Here is a 17,737-nt window from a genome sequence, read left to right as displayed (position 1 = left end):
CGGTGTCTAGCTCTAGAGCTCAACGAACGGAGCACAAAAGATACCTATAGACACACCCGTATCCATTAAAAAAAGTATTATATTTACAGAGACTTGTAGACGAAGCAACAATTCAAACTCATCATCTTTCCGTCATTCCAAGATTCGATGTGTCGGCACGCTTGGCCACGAACTCGAACCAATCATGTAACCGGTCGTCGTAGAATATGGTATAGGAACCATCCGCATTGGATTGGTGACCATTCTCGAGAGCATGAATACTGAGACTTTCGTTACGAAAGACGGTGAAGTTCATACGGCCTTGTAATCGGGTGTCAACCTCATCAAACAGTTTCGGCCATTCTTTGAAATGCGCTACGTGCACGGAATAGTGAATCGACTTTCGGTCGGACCGAGGGTAGTGAGTGCCGTGCACGCCCACACGATCATGTGCTCGGGGTTGCACAATGACTTTGGAACGGCCAAAATGCATGGGACACACGGGATTACTGAGAGAATATTTTGTTCGTAGTGCGCTCCACGAGCTGCCTTTGGTGTCCGGCGGTACCGAGCAGAACGGGCCAGCGTTGAATGGGTACATGTCCAAGCCGAATCCGCTGTCGCGATCATCCACACTGTGGGTCCTTGTGTACATTTTCTTACCAAAGGACAAATACGTGTTGTTTCCACCGTACCTGTGAATAAACTCTTTCAGACCAATGTTTTCGTGGAACCACAAATACTCGTCGGCATCCGCAAACATGACCCAGTCATAGTCTTTGGCCGTCTCACGAAGGCACAACCGCTCCACTGCTCTTTGATCACCCGAACCGTGAAGAATTTCGTAGCCGGGTTTCTCTTCGGTTAGTATTGGTATCGTCTTTGTTTTCGAGAAGCGTAACGTAAGGTAGATTCGCCAACGTATCAAAACCATCGTAGTGACGCAGCCCGGGAAGGTACCACGCAAAGACGTGGTCGAAGCCCAAGAGGTGATTGTAGGCGACCCACTGGGTGAAACGCTCCAGGTCTACCGCACCGAACAGAGTCTTGTAGCACACGGCTGTTTTCAAAGTTGCACTGCCGGTGATGTTAGACTGCGGGTCGGCCTTTACACGACGAGATGCGGCAATAATCTCACTGGCAGATTGTCCTCCAGCGGTAAAGATGGTCGGCGCACTCATTCGGGGTTTCACAATGGGATCGTTGCCAACAGTAGAGTCTGAAGACACGGTGAGTGGCTGAAAGAGGGCCTTGTATCGGCGGAGGATCTCGCGCTGCAAATACTCGTTGTCCTTGGTTGCGTTTTCATGAAAGTACAAGTCGTGAATCCAGACGGTAGCTCGCTCGGCGATGCGGCGGGCGGCGTGGTCGTTCGCCCATACCCACTTCATCTGTCCTTCCAGATTGGATAAATCCGCTGCCAGGGGAACGTAGTGTACCCACGGTTCCAGTTGATCTTCCATCAACCAGGAAGTGGTAACAGGAACGGGCATCAGTACAACCGACTGGGAAAGCAATGCCCGAACAAGCTCCTCACGATCGAGAGCGGGAAGAAGGACCAGCACTTTGGAGCGGTATCCTTTCCGGGGTGCGGCAGTCAATAGGAGGTGGGGTATATTGCTGGGTATTGACAAAGGGGTGGCAATTGATTGGCATTTCGGCTTGGACAGGCAAGATTGCGTGAGAAGTGCCTCGTTTTGCTTTTGCAGCCAATCCACGTCCGTATTAGTGGTACTGTCCATTATCTGTTTGCGGTGCCGAAGGCTGGAAAAGGGGTTCCACAGAATCGGTTGCGGTGGAGGTGATGTTGGTGTTGGTTCGTTGCCAACTTTATCTGTGCCGGCGCGGTGGGCCGTTGCTGTATTGCTTTCGGTTGCATTCGTGTCTCGCCGTCGAGCCCACGTCCATTGCGGGTACCGTACTATGGACGATACTTCCATGGCGTCCGGACTCGCCATGTTCGCGAAAATGGGCACCGCGTTTCGATTGTACTTCCATTCCTGCAAATCAACTCCGTAGAAAATGGAATTTACGGCATTGAAAAAGTATTGTTGCGTGGCGGCGACACTCCTGTTGGTGACCAACTCCCGCAATTGCCACCGCGCGGCGACCATGTCGACCACGAACGGTGCGTCCAGGGACAGTTTCGTAGGGACTTTGATAACGTGGTTTTCCGAAGGAGGATAAAGTTTCACCAGATTGGGATCAACCCTTGCATACCGCCACACCGGAGCCTCCGGACCTCGGTCGAGGGACCAGTCATTCCCGAGGTACCGAAGCAAGCGATCGGAGACGGACGGGAAACGTAGCTGCCGACCCTGTGGAATAATGTTCGTTTGCTGGAAAGTGTTATTGTCACTGCGAGACTCGGATTGATTGTGGGACGATTCGGCGGCCTGTTGTGATTTGGGCTCGGCTGCTTGGGTGTTTGTATTTCCTCGTATTGAAAGTGGTGCTAGTGCGGGGCTTGGATAGGGATTGACGGGGATAACCGGATCGACATAGAGGTCAGCTTCAGGGAACTCATAGTCTGCGAGAGTGACTGGCGACAAAAAGCGCAGAAAAGAAACATCCCACGCCACCAAACGTAGACTGCACAAACACAGGCATGCTCCCCAAAACCAATACAAAGACAAACGAGCACCGCCTCTGTTCATGATGCAAACTGCCTTATAGATAGGTCGCGCGCTACCTCACCACACTGTGTATCGTGTGTTTTTTTGCCGGACTCCTATCGACAATGGAAAGAAACGACACCCTTTTGCGCTTGCTCCAGGAATGCTAACTGTAAACGAATTATTTAGGCGATTAACTGTGAATGCAATCTGTCCCGGATTGAAAAAAATGGTCATTCTGACGGAACGCAAAAAGTGAAGGTGCAGCGGCGACCAGCGTTGTACACAAATGAGGGAAGACTTCTTTTTCGCTTGTAACCAACTTTCACTTTATCTAATTGTAAGTGGGAATGTTATTTGTTGATAACCGTTTGAGACAAAACCACACTTTCAACTAAGGAGTTTTTAGTACTTTCGAAAATACGATAAGCATATTGCATGAACATAAACATCAGCGTTCGTGACCATCGGTAGTAGGGCGTACATCGATAGGGAATGAGTGCTACCATACCTTATGCCTCAAACGTGCCGAGTGAGTGTTTATCCCTTCCTCCTCCGTTCACGCTCTGTTCACAGTCAGACATTACGGTATGGCAAAGCTCTCTGGGAAACGTCCGTCACTTCTATCGGTTACGGTCTACGGGATAGGCTACCAGACACTCTACTCAAGCGTGTGCTAGGAAATGCTAATCACTTATAGTTAACCTAAAATAAACCATCCTCTCCAGGGTACCCGTGTTTTATAAACTCTTGGTTACCCATAGTGCCAAAGATTTCGTGCGGGACTCTGCTAACCGAGCAGAACCTCGAACCCCAGGCTGTCCCTCGTCCAAGATCCACTTCCCTTTCGAACTCTTGGAATCATCGTTGTTGTTTTTACTCGGCAGTACTAAACTTCCGATTTTTTATCGGTGAGTGCAGCTCTCACACCTTGGTAGGAATTAGAGGTTCTACCCTTTGGTCATTTTTCGCGACAAAGAATGGAGAATCGCTCGCTGTTCCCCAGCACTTTCCAGTCGAACTATGTCGGGTCCAAAAGCAATTGGATCGGAACGAGGGTTCACTACGTGGCCCATCTCAACGTGATCCCGCCTAGCGATCAGCAATGGTACAGAGCAACGAGTCAACACGAGCGTAACAAAATTAAGTCAACGGGGGGCCGAGCTCGTTATTTAAACCTATGAGAACGATGAAATGGACACACAATCGATGCGTGTCCATTGGCCCCGAATGATTCGTTCGTCGGTGGCATTAGCGTGCGGTTACACAATTTCCATAACGGCACCAATTTCTTCCAACTTGGCCTTGCATTCTTCCGCTAGTTCCTTTTTGATGTCCTTGAGAATGACTTTGGGCGCACCTTCGACCATTTCCTTGGCTTCTTTGAGTCCCAATCCAGCGAGGGATCGTACTTCCTTAATGACTTTAATCTTGGCCTTGTCGTCGTAACTGACAAGTTTGAGATCAAAAACTTTCTTTTCTTCCACGGGAGCGGCGGCGGCGCCGCCGAGACCATCCAGGGCCCCATCCCCATCGTCTGCACCGTCATCGGGAGAGAGCATGGTGTCATCGAACCCGTAATGATCGGCGATTTTGTTGACTAGTTCGTTCATTTCCAACATGTTAAGGTGAACAATTTCGTCCGCCATGGCCCGGAGGTACTCGGGCGTCGCCAGGGTCCCGTCGGCGTATTCCAGGGGTGGGAGCGGCACGGTGGCGGCGTGGAAGGCCTCGGGTGTGTCGAAATCTTCGGGAAAGATTTTTCCGTTATCCGGATTGCCGTGGTGGAGTGGATTTTGCCAGTGCGGACGGTCCGGATCCGTCAACCCTTGGCGGTGTGCCGCTGCATCCGCCGTCAATTCCGGTGTCGTGTACGTACTGGTCGCCGCGTCTGCGGGAGTGGAAGGGACCGATTCCTCCGTGGCGGGTGTTTCGGTGGGGGTGTCCACGGCTGCCGCAGGGTCTTTGGGTGCGTCGCTGTTGCTGTTACTAATCCCATTACTATCGCCTTCCTGATACAGTACAGTTGACGTGTGCAGGGAGAGCCACGAGGTCGGTCGGGGTAACGGGAATGTAAGGAAAAGTCCCCGAGCACGCGGCGGAACGCCGAGGGAAGCGCGCATCATGGACGGACGTGCGGTGTGGGTCGTCGAAGCCAACGTGCGGACGGCACTCTGGTGTACCGTCGGTGTGCAGGGTGGTGTGCCAATGAGTGTACATGCGCGCCAGGGAAAGCGTAGCGCTGGTCCTGTGTGTTGCTGCCGCAAGGCTGTCCGTAAGGGTAAGCGACAGGAGGACATGATGGCAAGGAATTGATGCGCCTCTGCGGTTTATGGATGGGACAGAGGGACAAGTACGAATAGATGTAGGCGGAAGGAACCGAGCGTTCACAGTCAATTCAATTCTTTCCCAAAATACAAACTAGCTAAATAGTGCTGGGAACCGTTCACCGTCTTTTGGGTCTCGATCGAAAAGGATACAAAGGTTGATAGATATTCGTCTATCTTTGTCTTGTGTGTCTCTCGCTTTCGAGAGGAATCGACAAATACACACCAACACGAAATAGTTCCAGCCTCTTTCTTTCACACACACGCACACCGGATCACTACTAGTGTAAACGACGACGACAACGGACGCTGAGAACACGAGGGGGTCCGATGCGACGGAGATGGTGTAGCGTTGCGGGCGTTTCAGTAGCACTGCAAAATGTGCGGTGGTGGACACGGTACGAACGGGGGAAGTCGGCAGATTGTCTAATAGAATACGGAATTCTATTATTTTCTGAAGTGGCATGGAACCCGAAAGGCTCGGGAACAGGTCGACGGTTCTTGCAATCGGACGCCGTACGTACGCGTCCGAATGCGAGAGCCGACTACTCGGGCCATTCCATTCCACCATGGCATGGCGTGTGTGTCTGTATAGCGAAGTAGCACTTCTCTAGTGTTGTAGTCACTGTTATCCTCTAGCGAGGCGGTCTCTTTGTTCCCACTGCACATTCGACACCTGACACACACTTATACATATATATACACACACACACATACGTATTGTAATGCTGTCTCGATGCTCCACAGCGCTTGCCCCACGATTCCGTGTGAGAAGTTGTGGGCGCCGGCTCCAAACGTCGGCTGGGAGATCTAATTTGTCCACTGCTGCCACCGCCGTTGCCTCGACTCCAGCACAAGCCAATAGTGACACCAGTACCAATAGTGCCACCGCATCTCCTCGACCAATTATCTGGACGACGCATCGTCTCAACGCTACCCAAATCGCGACCGTCGACGCCATTTTTCACAAACTCCTCTGGCTCGATTTGTTTGAACTCGGCACGCTCAACGACGAAATAAACCGCCGATTGGGGATTGTCCTCACACCCAAACAGAGTCAAGCGTTGGAGCGGCAGTTGCTCGTACGGCAGGCTCGAATCGACGGACAATCCTTGGCGGGTCCCGGAGGACCCGCGGCGGCACCCGTCGAAGCCGCCCCCGTCACGTTCGATCTCAAACTCGTCGGCTACGACGCGTCGGCAAAAATTAAAGTCATCAAGGAAGTACGGTCTCTCGCTGAACTGGGACTCAAAGAAGCCAAGGAAATGGTCGAAGGCGCGCCTAAAGTCATTCTCAAGAATCTCAAACCGGAACAAGCGGAAGAACTCAAGGCTAAACTGGAAGCAGCTGGCGGCCAAGTAGAACTCGTATAGAGAGTAAACGGCCTACTATAGCATAGCTAGTTTCATGGTGAACCGTGTAGGTATTACGTGGATTGTGCAGGGTTGCTTAAAAAAACACTCTGGAACTAGAGTAAGACCAAATTTATAGAGGGATCGGCTGTAGGGACAACCCGCCCTTCATCGTAGTGCGTACGAAAGGACTACCGGTGGATCAAAATAGCTTTGCTCTTTTTTCATAAACTTTATAACTTCTAGAGTGGTAGTGGCAGTTGGTGCCATTAGTGGACAATAAAAAAGAGCTTACTATTGACTGTAAGTCACACACGAGACGCAAAGCAGGAAACTAGGGTTCCAGCAGCAAGGCGAAATACAGATACCTCCACCATTGGAAAGAAGTAACGGAAATATATACGGGGAAGCTCGGTATGGTCGTAAGTATGACACCAATGTGCACCATGAAACTAGTTCGATGCAAAACCCCTAGCGCAACGTCGGAGGCGCCTGCTCCCCTCCGGCCTTGTTCTTGCTGAGAATTAATATAAAGCAACCTATGATGATGTGGATTATGCGCGATTGATCGTTTTTTATAAAAAAAATTGCAGATACGTGCCGAGCATTGTGAACCCGGTCTACATTAGTCGCTTGCCGACTTTGGCACAGCCAAGGTGGCTTTGTAGCTTCGAGCGGCACACGCAACTGTAGCCCTACTCCGCATAGTCTTGCGCTTACCAAGACAAGAAAAGCATTGCCAAGTAAAAAATAGGGTGGAGCTTTTTTGTTGCGGAGAAAGCGGAGGATGTCAGTGTAGTTGGCCTGAGAGACTGCTTAGAGTTGGGAAATAAAAGGGCGGTGGGTAAGCTAAAGCTTTTCGTGGAAAGAAAACAAGGAACATTGTTCGCCCCGTCGCTCACAAGAGCGCTCGAGACGTCGCTGGGTATATCACCTCGGTAAACACTGGGTCTGTCACTTGTTGCCTCATGTGAACTTACCGTTGTAGCGCTTGATGACGGCAATGCCGTTGGGAGATTGGTAGGCGCCAATATGGGGGTAGCCGTTGTGGGGGCACGGATAGGTGCTGCGACTGGAGCAGCGGATGGGACAGATTCGCTGATGGGGCTTACGGTTGGCACACTGCTTGCGTTTACCACTGGTGGCTGTGTAGAATTCTGTGTTGGAAATACAACCGGACTTGAAGTAGGTTGATTGACTGGAGCAGGGGTAACAAAGGCGGCGTCCAGGGTTATCAGTACCACCCAATCTCCGGGAGCACCGTCGGGAGCATTTCCTAGAGATTGGGTACCTCCAACATTCAAACTGCGCACGGAACCATCCTGTAAAGCTCCTCCTGTACGAGGATTGAACCATTTGGAGGTATAGGTTGTGCCTGTAGATCCTGCGAGATCGATAGACGCGGTCCCTCCGTCAATCAAATATACCACCATCATTGTACCGTCCTCGTGAGCTAGACACCATCCATTGGAGACTCGATCATTGGCGTTCGACATTTTCCAGAATTCAATAGTATTGTTCTGGAAGAATTCGAGTGCGTATCGTGAAAGATCCCACATGGCATCGCGACTGCGCCAGTCTTCACAGGTCAAATCCGAGTTGGCGTATCGATAACCGAAGTAATACTCTACTCCGGCACCACCGGCCATGAGATTTCCCCAGAGCACGTTTTCTCGGATGCCGTCGTGAGTCGGATCCACGTCATCTGGAGCAACTCCGGTCTGAGCATCTCCTTGCTCGTCATTTGCCACGACCCATTTCCGACCAGCCGCAGCTGATCGGGTCCGCCACTCGAGAGTGTCATTAAACACAAGTTGTGGACTAGATTGCAACGAGGCCCCGTCAAAAGTAGAGTAGCCAAGTAAATCAGCGTAGATTGCTTCTTTTTGTCGCGGAAATGTGTGTACGACAACTGGGTGCTGGTAGGGATCAATTTCTTTGAAGTAGTCGGTATAGGCTTTCCGTTGCATATCCGTATTTCTGTTTTCCTCGCCCAAATTCCAGTTCAAAGCAAGATGATGACCAAAGCGCGCGACGAGCTCGCGATAGTACAGTCGTCGTTCGTCGCCCAAGCTTCCGTTGTCCAACAATCGATCGTTCTCTGTCTCTTGCGTTTTGAAGTGCAAAAAGAGCCCCAAATGATCCGCGTGCTCAAATACAACCTCCCACTGAGCCGTTTTCGAAACGTCTATCCGCATTCGGTCTTCCCCAGCGGCATCGGAAACGTACGGAAACACGTTTTTGTCGTCACCTTCGATGTTCATTGGTAAAAAGCTAAACGCGTTCATACCCTTGTTCGCCAGGTAATTGAGCGCTTGATGGCGGAGGAGCAAACGGGACGAGTTAGGTATCGCATGTTCCACGTAAACTCCGTACCGCTTCATTTCAATCTTCTCCCTGTACGTACCTCCAATCATTCCTTTCCCCTTACCCCCGGCCCAAGTGGGATCTCCCTCGGTATAGTCTTGCGTGTGGGGAGCCCACGACTTGCGCCTCCCCCCTTGATTGGGAGTATTGTCGAAATCCTCGTAAGCCAAAAAGTTTTCCGGACTATCGGCGCCGGCCTTGAGGAACCATTCGCCGTTGGGGAATTTGAGATGATGCTCACCGACGTACTGGAGTCGCCCTCGGGCACGAAAGTCTCGACCTTTCTTGTTACTGGTAGCGACGGAGAAATTCCCGGACGCCCCGTCGAAAAACCCGGCCGAGCTGCCGTCTCCGTACTGGGCCACGAGGGTGCCGGTGGTAAAGTTGGCTTCCCAGGCCCAGTTCCCGTCAAGGTCGGGAGCAAAGTGTACGAGCCACACGGCACCAGACGACGCGCCGGTATTGGCGGCGTTTCCGTCCGCGGCGTAGTAGCCCGGGACCGTAAAGGACTGGGGCGAGTCCAAACTCGTAAACGTAACGTCCAGTCGATAATCGGTAAAGGGATTCGGAGTGGCGGTTTCGCTGGCATTTGGTCCGACAAAGCCCAGAGTCACCTTGTGCCACACCTGCCGAACACCAGACACAGTTCCTTCCGGACTGGCGGGATATCTTCCAACGTCGCCACCGGTGGATGCCGCTACCGTATTGGGCGACAGTGTCGGCACGTCTGCGTTACCCGCAACAAACACTTGCAATGTGAGGGTTACCGATTGCAGTTGATCTCCGGTGCCGTCCGGCCCACTCCAGAGTGTGGCTCGCACCATGACCGATCCAGGCGTCACGAGGGCAGGGACGGCGTTGTAGTTTCCGTCCGTATCCCCACCCAAGGCGTACGGCACTACGTTCTCTACCGCGCTTGTTTCGCCGTTGATGAAGAATCGAACCGAACCAACACTGGTTGTGTTGTTGTTAATATTGGCGCGCAAACTCAAGGCGGACGCTCCCACGGCTTGGACATCAATGAGGTCGTTGTCCTCAATGAGTCCAATTGGTTGATTGGTTTGGGCGTTGATGAGCGTAAAGCTTGTCAGGCGTTGGGCAGTGGTCGACAACACGCCCAGCCACCCTGCGAACACCAAGATGATTGGAATCCGTGGCACCATGACGATGATGACGATAGTTCAACAAACCAACAACCGAAATACTCCGAAACGGTCGGAATGATGCCACAAATTTCGCACTGTGCGTGAGGGTCGACCCTTCACTAATTGCTAATGTCAGAGAAAGTATCTTTTAGGAGTTATTGGTCACCACGTTTGGGAACGATTGGTGTCGGGATACTGGAACGAAGAGCTCGATCTAGCTAGTGAGAGGTTACAATGCAACTGTAACATTGGGTTGACTGTGAAACCGACCGAGACATTTATAACGACTCGACTCCATTCTACTTTAGCTCGGTGGTAGAGAGTCTCTCTTCCAGAGTCCGGTCAAACCCAGGTTCCTTCCGAGTCGTCGTTCGGTTTAAGTTTCCGATTGTGGTCACGCACGGTTACATATATTCCAAAAATTCAGACGCTCGGGGGCATATCTCGGATAGTTCGAGGGACCGGCCTTTACGAACATTCGAAGTCGTTCCGAAAATGATGGCAGGGAATCTCTCATGGAATGTAGCATTTCGAGTTTCCTAAAATGGGTGTGGGGAACTATTCGGACGAGCTGGAGGAAAACGCGGTGTCGACACGATGGGATACACCCGGAGGTAACCAATCTTAAATCCACAGGCGCGTCCAAACCCATATGCTGCGAATCGTTTGGAGTGAAACGTAAACAAGTGCGTCCTTCACGTTTTCGTCTGGGAAGAACATTTAGTGCGTTCGTTCGTTCGTTCATTCCCAGTGAATCGATTCCATCGTATCGTAGAAGAATCATGCAAGCTACCCCGCGTAGTCTGTTCCGACGATTGTCAGGGCCGATGCGCGTCGGTCGGTGTGTCCGGTCGTTGTCGTCGTCGTCGTCCGCACCGGCGAAGGCTTCACCCACTCCGGAATTCGCCTCGGCTCAAGCGCAGACCCTGTTCGAAAGCATCACGGCGAATTGTTCGAAACAGGACGTGATTCAACTCAGCCACGAAATTAATACGATTCTGGGTCGGACCTTTTACGAAAACGAATTCTACTACCGTGGATTCGGTGGGAAACGCGGCGGCAGCGGTGCGGCGGCGAGCAACGCCGTCAGTCCGGAAGCCGCTCCGGCGGCCAAGACCGTGTTTGATTTGAAACTCGTTGGATACGACGCCAAGGCCAAGATCAAAGTGATCAAGGAAGTTCGGTCGATTGCCGGATTGGGACTGAAAGAAGCCAAAGAATTGGTGGAAGGTGCTCCGAAAACCATACAAAAGGATCTCAAGCCGGAACTAGCGGAAGAACTCAAGGCCAAACTGGAAGAAATTGGTGCCCAAGTGGAACTGGTATAACCTTGGACTAGTTTCATTATGATTTACTTGCGTTTTTGTCTAGCAGTGTTTTTGGTAGCCGAGACGTGTGTATGTGCACGCGCGCTGGAGGAGGAACTGCACTCTCGATTGAATTGGGTTGGAGTAAGATCCCGGTTTTCGGCACGGGCGTGTCCGGCACAGTCAACGCACAACGTTGTAGCTATTGCTTGTCGACGATTCGAAAACTGTCCACCGCGGCGAGTAGTTCCGTTTGTACGGTCTCGTAGTCGTCCGCCAAACACTGTGCCGTGAGTGCATACAGCATTTGATCGGCAATGTAAAATTTGGCCACGAAGCGTTTCGGACCGCGTTTCCCGACGCTCAAATAATCCAGTTGGTAGTACGAGGATGCTTGGCTGCTGCGGTTGGTACGGGGCGCTACGGTCGCCACAGGATCCCGCATCAGGGTAACATCAAAGACGCCGTCACGTTTGAGTTCGGCCAGGACCACCTTGGCCGCCACCTCTTCGGGTGTACCAAAATCGGCGAGTGACTGGATACGGACGGGGTCCACGGTGATACCGAACTGGTACCCCTTTTTGTACGTCGCCGCGGACGATGACGACGACGCAAAGTTGGCTTCGTCCAAGTGTGTTTTGAGTGGCTTGTTGCCGGCTTGGAAATTGGAAGGTGGTTGAAATTCGTACGCGTAGTTTGGGGTGCGTTTGGTATACAACATTGGGTTGTTGTTGATACTGTCGCCGTCGTCGTCTGTAGTGGCCCGGACGAGCGTGGGAGTCGCCCAAACCGTCGCCCCCCAAATGCCGAGACTGGTAGGTAGAAAGTTTCGTCGCGTAACGAGTACGGGCCGACTGTCACTGCCGTGTGGGCCATACTCCGTGTCCGTCTCGGCATTGAACCGCTCGAAAAGTCCGGGGCACGGCCCGAAGGACCTTGCTCTGGATCGTAGTGTTCGTCGTCTCGATCTCATCCAAGTCGAATCCCTTGCGGGTGCGACGATATACGCCTGTACGACGCCCACTGGATTTTTCCCGTGCATGCTCCCCGTATACAGAGTCAGATACCACCACCAGCACCACAAGTGCGTGCCAACAAAACGAGTCTTCATGCTCTACCGAATCCACAAAAGAAACACTGTAGATCCGTCTGTCCACAAGCGCCGCGCCGGTATCGTATTGAATTTACAACAGGTAGGGTAGGTAAGTCGGCAAGGCAGTTGGGGGTGTTCGAATGGCCAACGGCAATGTTTCAGCTCCCAAAGAATATATGGCATGTTGTGGAAGAGTCGCCCATGGTTTGGGAAACGGTCGAGGGCCTGGAGAACCCCTATCTAGGTATACAAGAGAGGGGTTGACGAGGGACATGGGGTCCGGGTGCTGTGACGTACGTTCGGTACACAGCCAGACCGATAGTTGCTTCCTAATCTGCTGTATACCGTTTCAAGATACCGTATTCTTGAAGTTCCTTTTTTGTCTCTTAGTATAGACAGACGAAAGGAATCTTGAATGTTGATGGGTGTGTTTTCGGTTCGACTGACTCTTTTCCTTCCGTGACGGGAGTTTGGCATCGAACCGTGCGATGATGGGTGACTGTGTGTGTGGGTGACTCTTCTGATAGTGACACGACGGGGAACCGATGGGGGTGACTGTGAGTGCGTTGGTGTTTGTTGGGGGTTGCGGAACGGAATGGGCCCATCCTTTTCGTCTCTCGGCACGTTGACTGGTCAGTATACCTACATACGTATACTAGATATTCACTCCCACACGTATACACAAATAGTCATTGTTGTCGCTACCGTTTGGTGTTTGTTGTCCTCCTCTTTCGCAACTATCCAAAAGTCGAAATCGCCAACGCCAGTTCTTCTGATTCCATTTGGTATCGTTCGTGTCGTTGCCCGTGTTTGTGTTGTTGTTGTGTTGGTCTTTCTTTGTCCAACCAGCCAACAAACCTTGCAGTTCATCTATAATCTAAACTCCGGAGTCACGATCAAGGGATGATGTTTCACTATAAGACAGGGTCGTCATGGTTCCTGCTGCTGTCCGCATCCATTACCACAACCCTCACGACGACAACGATGACAACAACCCACGCCTTTGCCCCGCACACGCGCTTATCCGTGCCCCACGGTGCTTCCCGACTCGTCATGAAGGATTTCCCCAAACCCAATTTGGAAGATACGGACAATTACCGTTTTTATCGTGATTTGTCGCACTCCTTCTCCACGACACTCAAGGCACCGTCGCCAGAATCACGCAAGAAGGTAGCCATCATTGGCGGTGGCTTGTCCGGTCTCGCCTGTGCCAAGTACCTCGCCGACGCCGGACACCAACCCGTCGTCTACGAAGCACGGGACGTCCTCGGCGGCAAGGTCTCCGCTTGGCAAGATGCCGACGGAGACTGGATCGAAACCGGACTACACATTTTCTTTGGTGCCTACCCGAATATGATGAATCTCTTTGCCGAACTTGATATTCACGATCGTCTCCAGTGGAAGGTGCACAAAATGATCTTTGCCATGCAGGAACTACCCGGAGAATTCACAACCTTTGATTTCATTCCCGGCATACCCGCACCCTTCAATTTCGGACTCGCTATTCTCATGAACCAGAAAATGCTCACTTTGCCGGAGAAAATACAGACGGCTCCCCCGCTACTGCCCATGCTCGTACGCGGACAAGACTTTATCGACGAACAGGACGAACTCTCCGTCCTCGACTTTATGCGCAAGTACGGGATGCCCGAACGCATCAACGAAGAAGTCTTTATCAGCATGGCCAAGGCACTCGATTTCATTGATCCCGACAAATTGAGTATGACGGTCGTTTTGACCGCCATGAATCGCTTTTTGAACGAAGACAACGGCCTCCAAATGGCCTTTCTCGACGGCAATCAGCCCGACCGGCTCTGTGCACCCATGGTCGAACACATTCAAGCCCGTGGCGGTCAAGTCAACCTCAATTCCCCCGTGCAAGAAATCGTCACCCGCGAAGACGGTAGTGTCGATTACCTCCTGATGCGGTCCGGAGAAAAGGTCGTTGCCGACGAATACGTGTCCGCCATGCCCGTGGATATTGTCAAACGCATGTTGCCCGAAAAGTGGCAAACAATGCCCTACTTTCGTCAATTCGACGAACTCGAAGGCATTCCCGTCATTAACCTCCACATGTGGTTCGATCGCAAACTCAAAGCCGTCGATCACTTGTGCTTTTCCCGCTCGCCGCTGCTGTCCGTTTACGCCGACATGAGCGTCACCTGCAAGGAATACTACGACGAATCCGCTTCCATGCTCGAGCTCGTCTTTGCCCCGTGCAGTCCTCTCGCCGGTGGTAACGTGAATTGGATTGCCAAGACGGACGAAGAAATCATCGACGCGACCATGGGCGAACTGGCCCGACTCTTCCCCACCGAAATCGCCGCTGATCCCACCTGGCCGGCCACCAAGAACCAGGGCCCCAACGGTGAGGCCAAACTTCGCAAATACGCCGTGGTCAAGGTGCCCCGCTCGGTCTACGCCGCCATTCCCGGCCGCAACAAGTACCGCCCGAGTCAAACCACTCCAATTGACAATTTCACGCTGGCCGGGGACTGGACGTCACAAAAGTTTCTGGGATCCATGGAAGGCGCCGTCCTCGGGGGCAAGCTCGCCGCCGAAGTATTGGCCCGCAAGGCGGCCAACCTACCCGCACCCGAACTCGCCAACAAACCCGTGCGGGATGAAATTGTGCAAAAGGCGCAAACGCACGTGGCGCGTCCACCGGCCGGAGTCAAGGGACAAGGTGCGATTGCCTTTGGCGGTGGCGCCGTGCTCGGGACGGAAAACAAAGCCTTGCTTCGGGACGTTGATCCTAGTCAATTCGTGGAAGCCTAGTACACACACACACACACAACCGACTCTAGTGAAGGAAAGTGTAAATCTGTTGCCGGTAACAACTAACGCATTTTGATGATTGATCCTAACGGCGGAATATCAAATCGTACAATGTATCCCGTGCGGCACAACGAGCCAACTAGCGATGTAGCCAGACCAGCAGTAGCAATAGTAGCGTTCTTTGCTAGAGTAGTCGTAAAGGTGGAGTAGTGGATATTAGATACAGTGGCGTTTACTGGTTGAGTAGGCGATCCGCCGCTCGATTCACGTCGTTCCGGGTCTCCCGGAGGGCTTGCTCCACGGCGTCGGCGTCAAAGCCCATGAGCAAAAGTTGTTCCCGGGCGGCTGGATCCGGTTCAACAACGACAGGAGTACGTACGGTGGGAGCGGGCGGGGGTAACGGCTGCCCTCCAAAGATGGGATGGGGTGCGGGCGCGAAGCCCGGTCGCCCCGCCGCTGCCGTGCGCGGAACCAACAACCTCGGCGGAACATCACCGACGCGATCTCCTATTGGTTTCCATAACGCCACGAGCCAATCCGGAATATCCAAAACGGTGGGTAGATGGGCAATGCCACTGCTGCTGGTACTACCGAGACGCGTGTAAAGAACTGCGGCGAGCCATCCCGTGGCCGTAGCTCCAACGGTGGAGTATCCGCCGGACCCTGTCAGTTGCAGCATCCATAGATAGTAGACCGCCTTTTCGGAACACCAAAATCCGAGGACTCCAAAAAAGCGTGGATGTAGGCGGGGTGTATGGACGTGGTAGAGGCGAAAGGCAGCGCCGAGAAGAGCGTAGGGTCCCGAGTACCGCCAAGGGTACGGAAACGCGGTGGCCAACAAACCCGCTTCCAACAGTACGGCGACAATTTGGACAAAGAGAACGAACGAGACGAACCGCCTACTACCGAGTTCACGTTCAAACTGTCGGGAGAATAGGACGCCGAGCGTCGTGCCTAGGAGTGCCGTACCCGGAGTACCAAAGGCAACTTTGGAAGAGAATAAGCGGTGCCATTGTCCGTCACGAATCAGTTGAGCATCAAACTGCCACGCGGGGAACGTCTTTTGTGTGTGCATTGTCCCGTACGCAACCACGGAAAGAATGACGAGGAGTTTTGTCGTCGTCGCTCCCGCAAACCAGGAAGAGGTCGACGGATTCGGCGACGCGGCAGCCCACAATGGATCGTTCGAGGGCATCTTGCCGCTGGTCCGTCTGCTGTATGTGTTAGTCGTCGTGTATGAGTCGTCGTGAAGTCGCTGCTTGGATACTCGGGAGCCGTCGTGATGTTAATGCCTAGATGATCGGGAGCAACGGTCTTGATGGCAATGGATCGGAGCAGTAAAACTTGCGACAAGCGTTTATGTAGATTGACCAAGAGACGTTCCAATTCTTGTCACCGCCATTGTCGCAAACCTTGTCTTTTGGTAAAATAGGTGTCTGCGCTCTGGGAAAATACGAACGATTTTTCACTGTCAGTCGTCTCCCCACGAATCGATGAACGCGGGATTTGCGACATCGAAGGGCTACCACAAATAGCCTTTTCGAGCTAACCATAAGCTCTCGGAAACGAATGTAAAATACTACAACTTGCGGTAAGGAAATCACTTTTCGTCAATCAAATCAAACACGATTGTTTTGTGAGTGTGTAAAAAAAAAGAAGCACGACCGAACGCGAAGGGTTAGATCATATACGGAGAAATAAGAGGTGCTTCGCGTTGCTTTGGGTCTTTTCGATGGTAAGTATGGTAAAGGCTATTCTATCTTTGGTAAATCTCCGGAATCCTCATAAAGAATGCCATCGTCACTTTTCAACTAGCACAATCTTCAAAATATGAAAATAGCTTTCCTTTTTCTTAGTTGTCTATGTGCTTTGACCCTCCAAGAGTCTTGGGCGAGAGGGTTCTTGTCGAAAGATTTTCGAAAGAAACTGCGCCGCCATTTCGAAAGTGCATCCCCAGCCGATGGACCCGAAGCCATTGAAAATTCCACAAGTGGCCAAGATGGCAATGTGAGACCAGGTTTGGTGCCATCTTCTTCCGGAGAGGACGGACCTGTAAATCACACGCCTTGCAATCGCGGAATGGCCAACATTCCCTGTCTGGCGGATGTGTCGGAAGCCGGAGGCCTAAACCGCAGTGTCACGGATCTGTATGAGGATGGTGCCAAGGTTGGGGTCCAAGCCGAAACCTGGTCTACCACAAGAGACGCCAATGTAGCGTACTGGCTTGAGAATCATATCAACCAAATGAGCGAGCGCATGGCGACGCGCGGAGTGCGTAAATGGGACCCTGTATTTCAAGCATTCTACGTCCACCACAACGGATTCCACATCACCTGCCACCCAATTGGAGAATACGACGAGGCAGATATGGAAGACGATCGCGAGGGAGTTCGGTGTGAAATCAAGCTTACGGAAGATGGCTTAGATGACCCCTGCGCCTTGGATTTGATTGAGGCACACGCTGATCTAGTAAGCCAGTTTGCCGATCCAAATGCCGTTCGACAGGCAATGGCAGCCTCGCACGATGCACCCGATTCTTGCCGTGGAGTTGCTCGTGGTCTACTTTCGTAGAACTTTTTCCTGCGTAAGCAGACACTCTAGTAGAACCAGTATTACCGCCATATCGGTGTAGGAAGACGTCAACGGATTTCGTGATGATGCGTCTTCACAGTTTCATCGCTGGGAGCCACGTTGCCGTGCGTGTTTAGCAAAAATGAATGCGTACGCGGGAGTGGATTGTTGACAGTGATAGATTTGGGTACTGCGTAACGGAT

General features: G+C 52.2%; 9 protein-coding genes across 9 annotated transcripts; 4 read left to right on the top strand and 5 right to left on the bottom strand.

Annotated features, from left to right (window-relative positions):
- Positions 1 to 121: 121 nt before the first annotated feature.
- Positions 122 to 2,636, bottom strand: PHATRDRAFT_45739 (predicted protein; the record flags this gene model as incomplete). The annotated part of the gene is made up of 2 exons (XM_002179936.1): positions 122 to 859; positions 882 to 2,636. The coding sequence occupies 2 exons, from the start codon at positions 2,634 to 2,636 to the stop codon at positions 122 to 124; spliced, it is 2,493 nt and encodes an 830-aa protein (XP_002179972.1).
- Positions 2,637 to 3,856: 1,220 nt separating this feature from the next.
- Positions 3,857 to 4,243, bottom strand: PHATRDRAFT_12355 (predicted protein; the record flags this gene model as incomplete). The annotated part of the gene is made up of 1 exon (XM_002179935.1): positions 3,857 to 4,243. The coding sequence occupies one exon, from the start codon at positions 4,241 to 4,243 to the stop codon at positions 3,857 to 3,859; it is 387 nt and encodes a 128-aa protein (XP_002179971.1).
- A 1,057-nt stretch (positions 4,244 to 5,300) lies between these two features.
- Positions 5,301 to 6,294, top strand: PHATRDRAFT_35513 (predicted protein; the record flags this gene model as incomplete). The annotated part of the gene is made up of 3 exons (XM_002180137.1): positions 5,301 to 5,319; positions 5,382 to 5,441; positions 5,669 to 6,294. 3 exons carry the CDS (start codon positions 5,301 to 5,303, stop codon positions 6,292 to 6,294), a joined length of 705 nt encoding a protein of 234 aa, XP_002180173.1.
- Positions 6,295 to 6,976: 682 nt separating this feature from the next.
- On the bottom strand, positions 6,977 to 9,803 carry PHATRDRAFT_45737 (predicted protein; the record flags this gene model as incomplete). Its single annotated transcript, XM_002179934.1, has 2 exons — positions 6,977 to 7,088; positions 7,254 to 9,803. 2 exons carry the CDS (start codon positions 9,801 to 9,803, stop codon positions 6,990 to 6,992), a joined length of 2,649 nt encoding a protein of 882 aa, XP_002179970.1. The 3' UTR covers positions 6,977 to 6,989.
- Positions 9,804 to 10,879: 1,076 nt separating this feature from the next.
- Positions 10,880 to 11,113, top strand: PHATRDRAFT_12354 (predicted protein; the record flags this gene model as incomplete). The annotated part of the gene is made up of 1 exon (XM_002180136.1): positions 10,880 to 11,113. A coding segment is annotated over one exon (234 nt), but the record flags the coding sequence as incomplete, so codon positions are not given.
- A 342-nt stretch (positions 11,114 to 11,455) lies between these two features.
- Positions 11,456 to 12,203, bottom strand: PHATRDRAFT_35510 (predicted protein; the record flags this gene model as incomplete). Its single annotated transcript, XM_002179933.1, has 2 exons — positions 11,456 to 11,512; positions 11,547 to 12,203. 2 exons carry the CDS (start codon positions 12,201 to 12,203, stop codon positions 11,456 to 11,458), a joined length of 714 nt encoding a protein of 237 aa, XP_002179969.1.
- A 598-nt stretch (positions 12,204 to 12,801) lies between these two features.
- Positions 12,802 to 15,045, top strand: PDS1 (phytoene dehydrogenase). Its single transcript, XM_002180135.1, has one exon. It carries the CDS (start codon positions 13,089 to 13,091, stop codon positions 14,961 to 14,963), a length of 1,875 nt encoding a protein of 624 aa, XP_002180171.1. The 5' UTR covers positions 12,802 to 13,088; the 3' UTR covers positions 14,964 to 15,045.
- A 150-nt stretch (positions 15,046 to 15,195) lies between these two features.
- Positions 15,196 to 16,158, bottom strand: PHATRDRAFT_35508 (predicted protein; the record flags this gene model as incomplete). Its single annotated transcript, XM_002179932.1, has 1 exon — positions 15,196 to 16,158. One exon carries the CDS (start codon positions 16,156 to 16,158, stop codon positions 15,196 to 15,198), a length of 963 nt encoding a protein of 320 aa, XP_002179968.1.
- Positions 16,159 to 16,793: 635 nt separating this feature from the next.
- On the top strand, positions 16,794 to 17,534 carry PHATRDRAFT_35507 (predicted protein; the record flags this gene model as incomplete). The annotated part of the gene is made up of 1 exon (XM_002180134.1): positions 16,794 to 17,534. The coding sequence occupies one exon, from the start codon at positions 16,794 to 16,796 to the stop codon at positions 17,532 to 17,534; it is 741 nt and encodes a 246-aa protein (XP_002180170.1).
- Positions 17,535 to 17,737: the final 203 nt, after the last annotated feature.

This window comes from Phaeodactylum tricornutum, chromosome 8, assembly GCF_000150955.2.
Source record: "Phaeodactylum tricornutum CCAP 1055/1 chromosome 8, whole genome shotgun sequence".
In the NCBI taxonomy this organism is placed as follows: domain Eukaryota; phylum Bacillariophyta; class Bacillariophyceae; order Surirellales; family Neidiaceae; genus Phaeodactylum; species Phaeodactylum tricornutum.
Note: the sequence above shows the minus strand (reverse complement) of the source record. Positions and strands in the feature narration are given on the sequence as shown.

Bases quoted from the DNA above. Each gene is read 5' to 3' on its own strand.
- PDS1 (XM_002180135.1), top strand. From the start codon at position 13,089: ATGATGTTTCACTATAAGACAGGGTCGTCATGGTTCCTGCTGCTGTCC.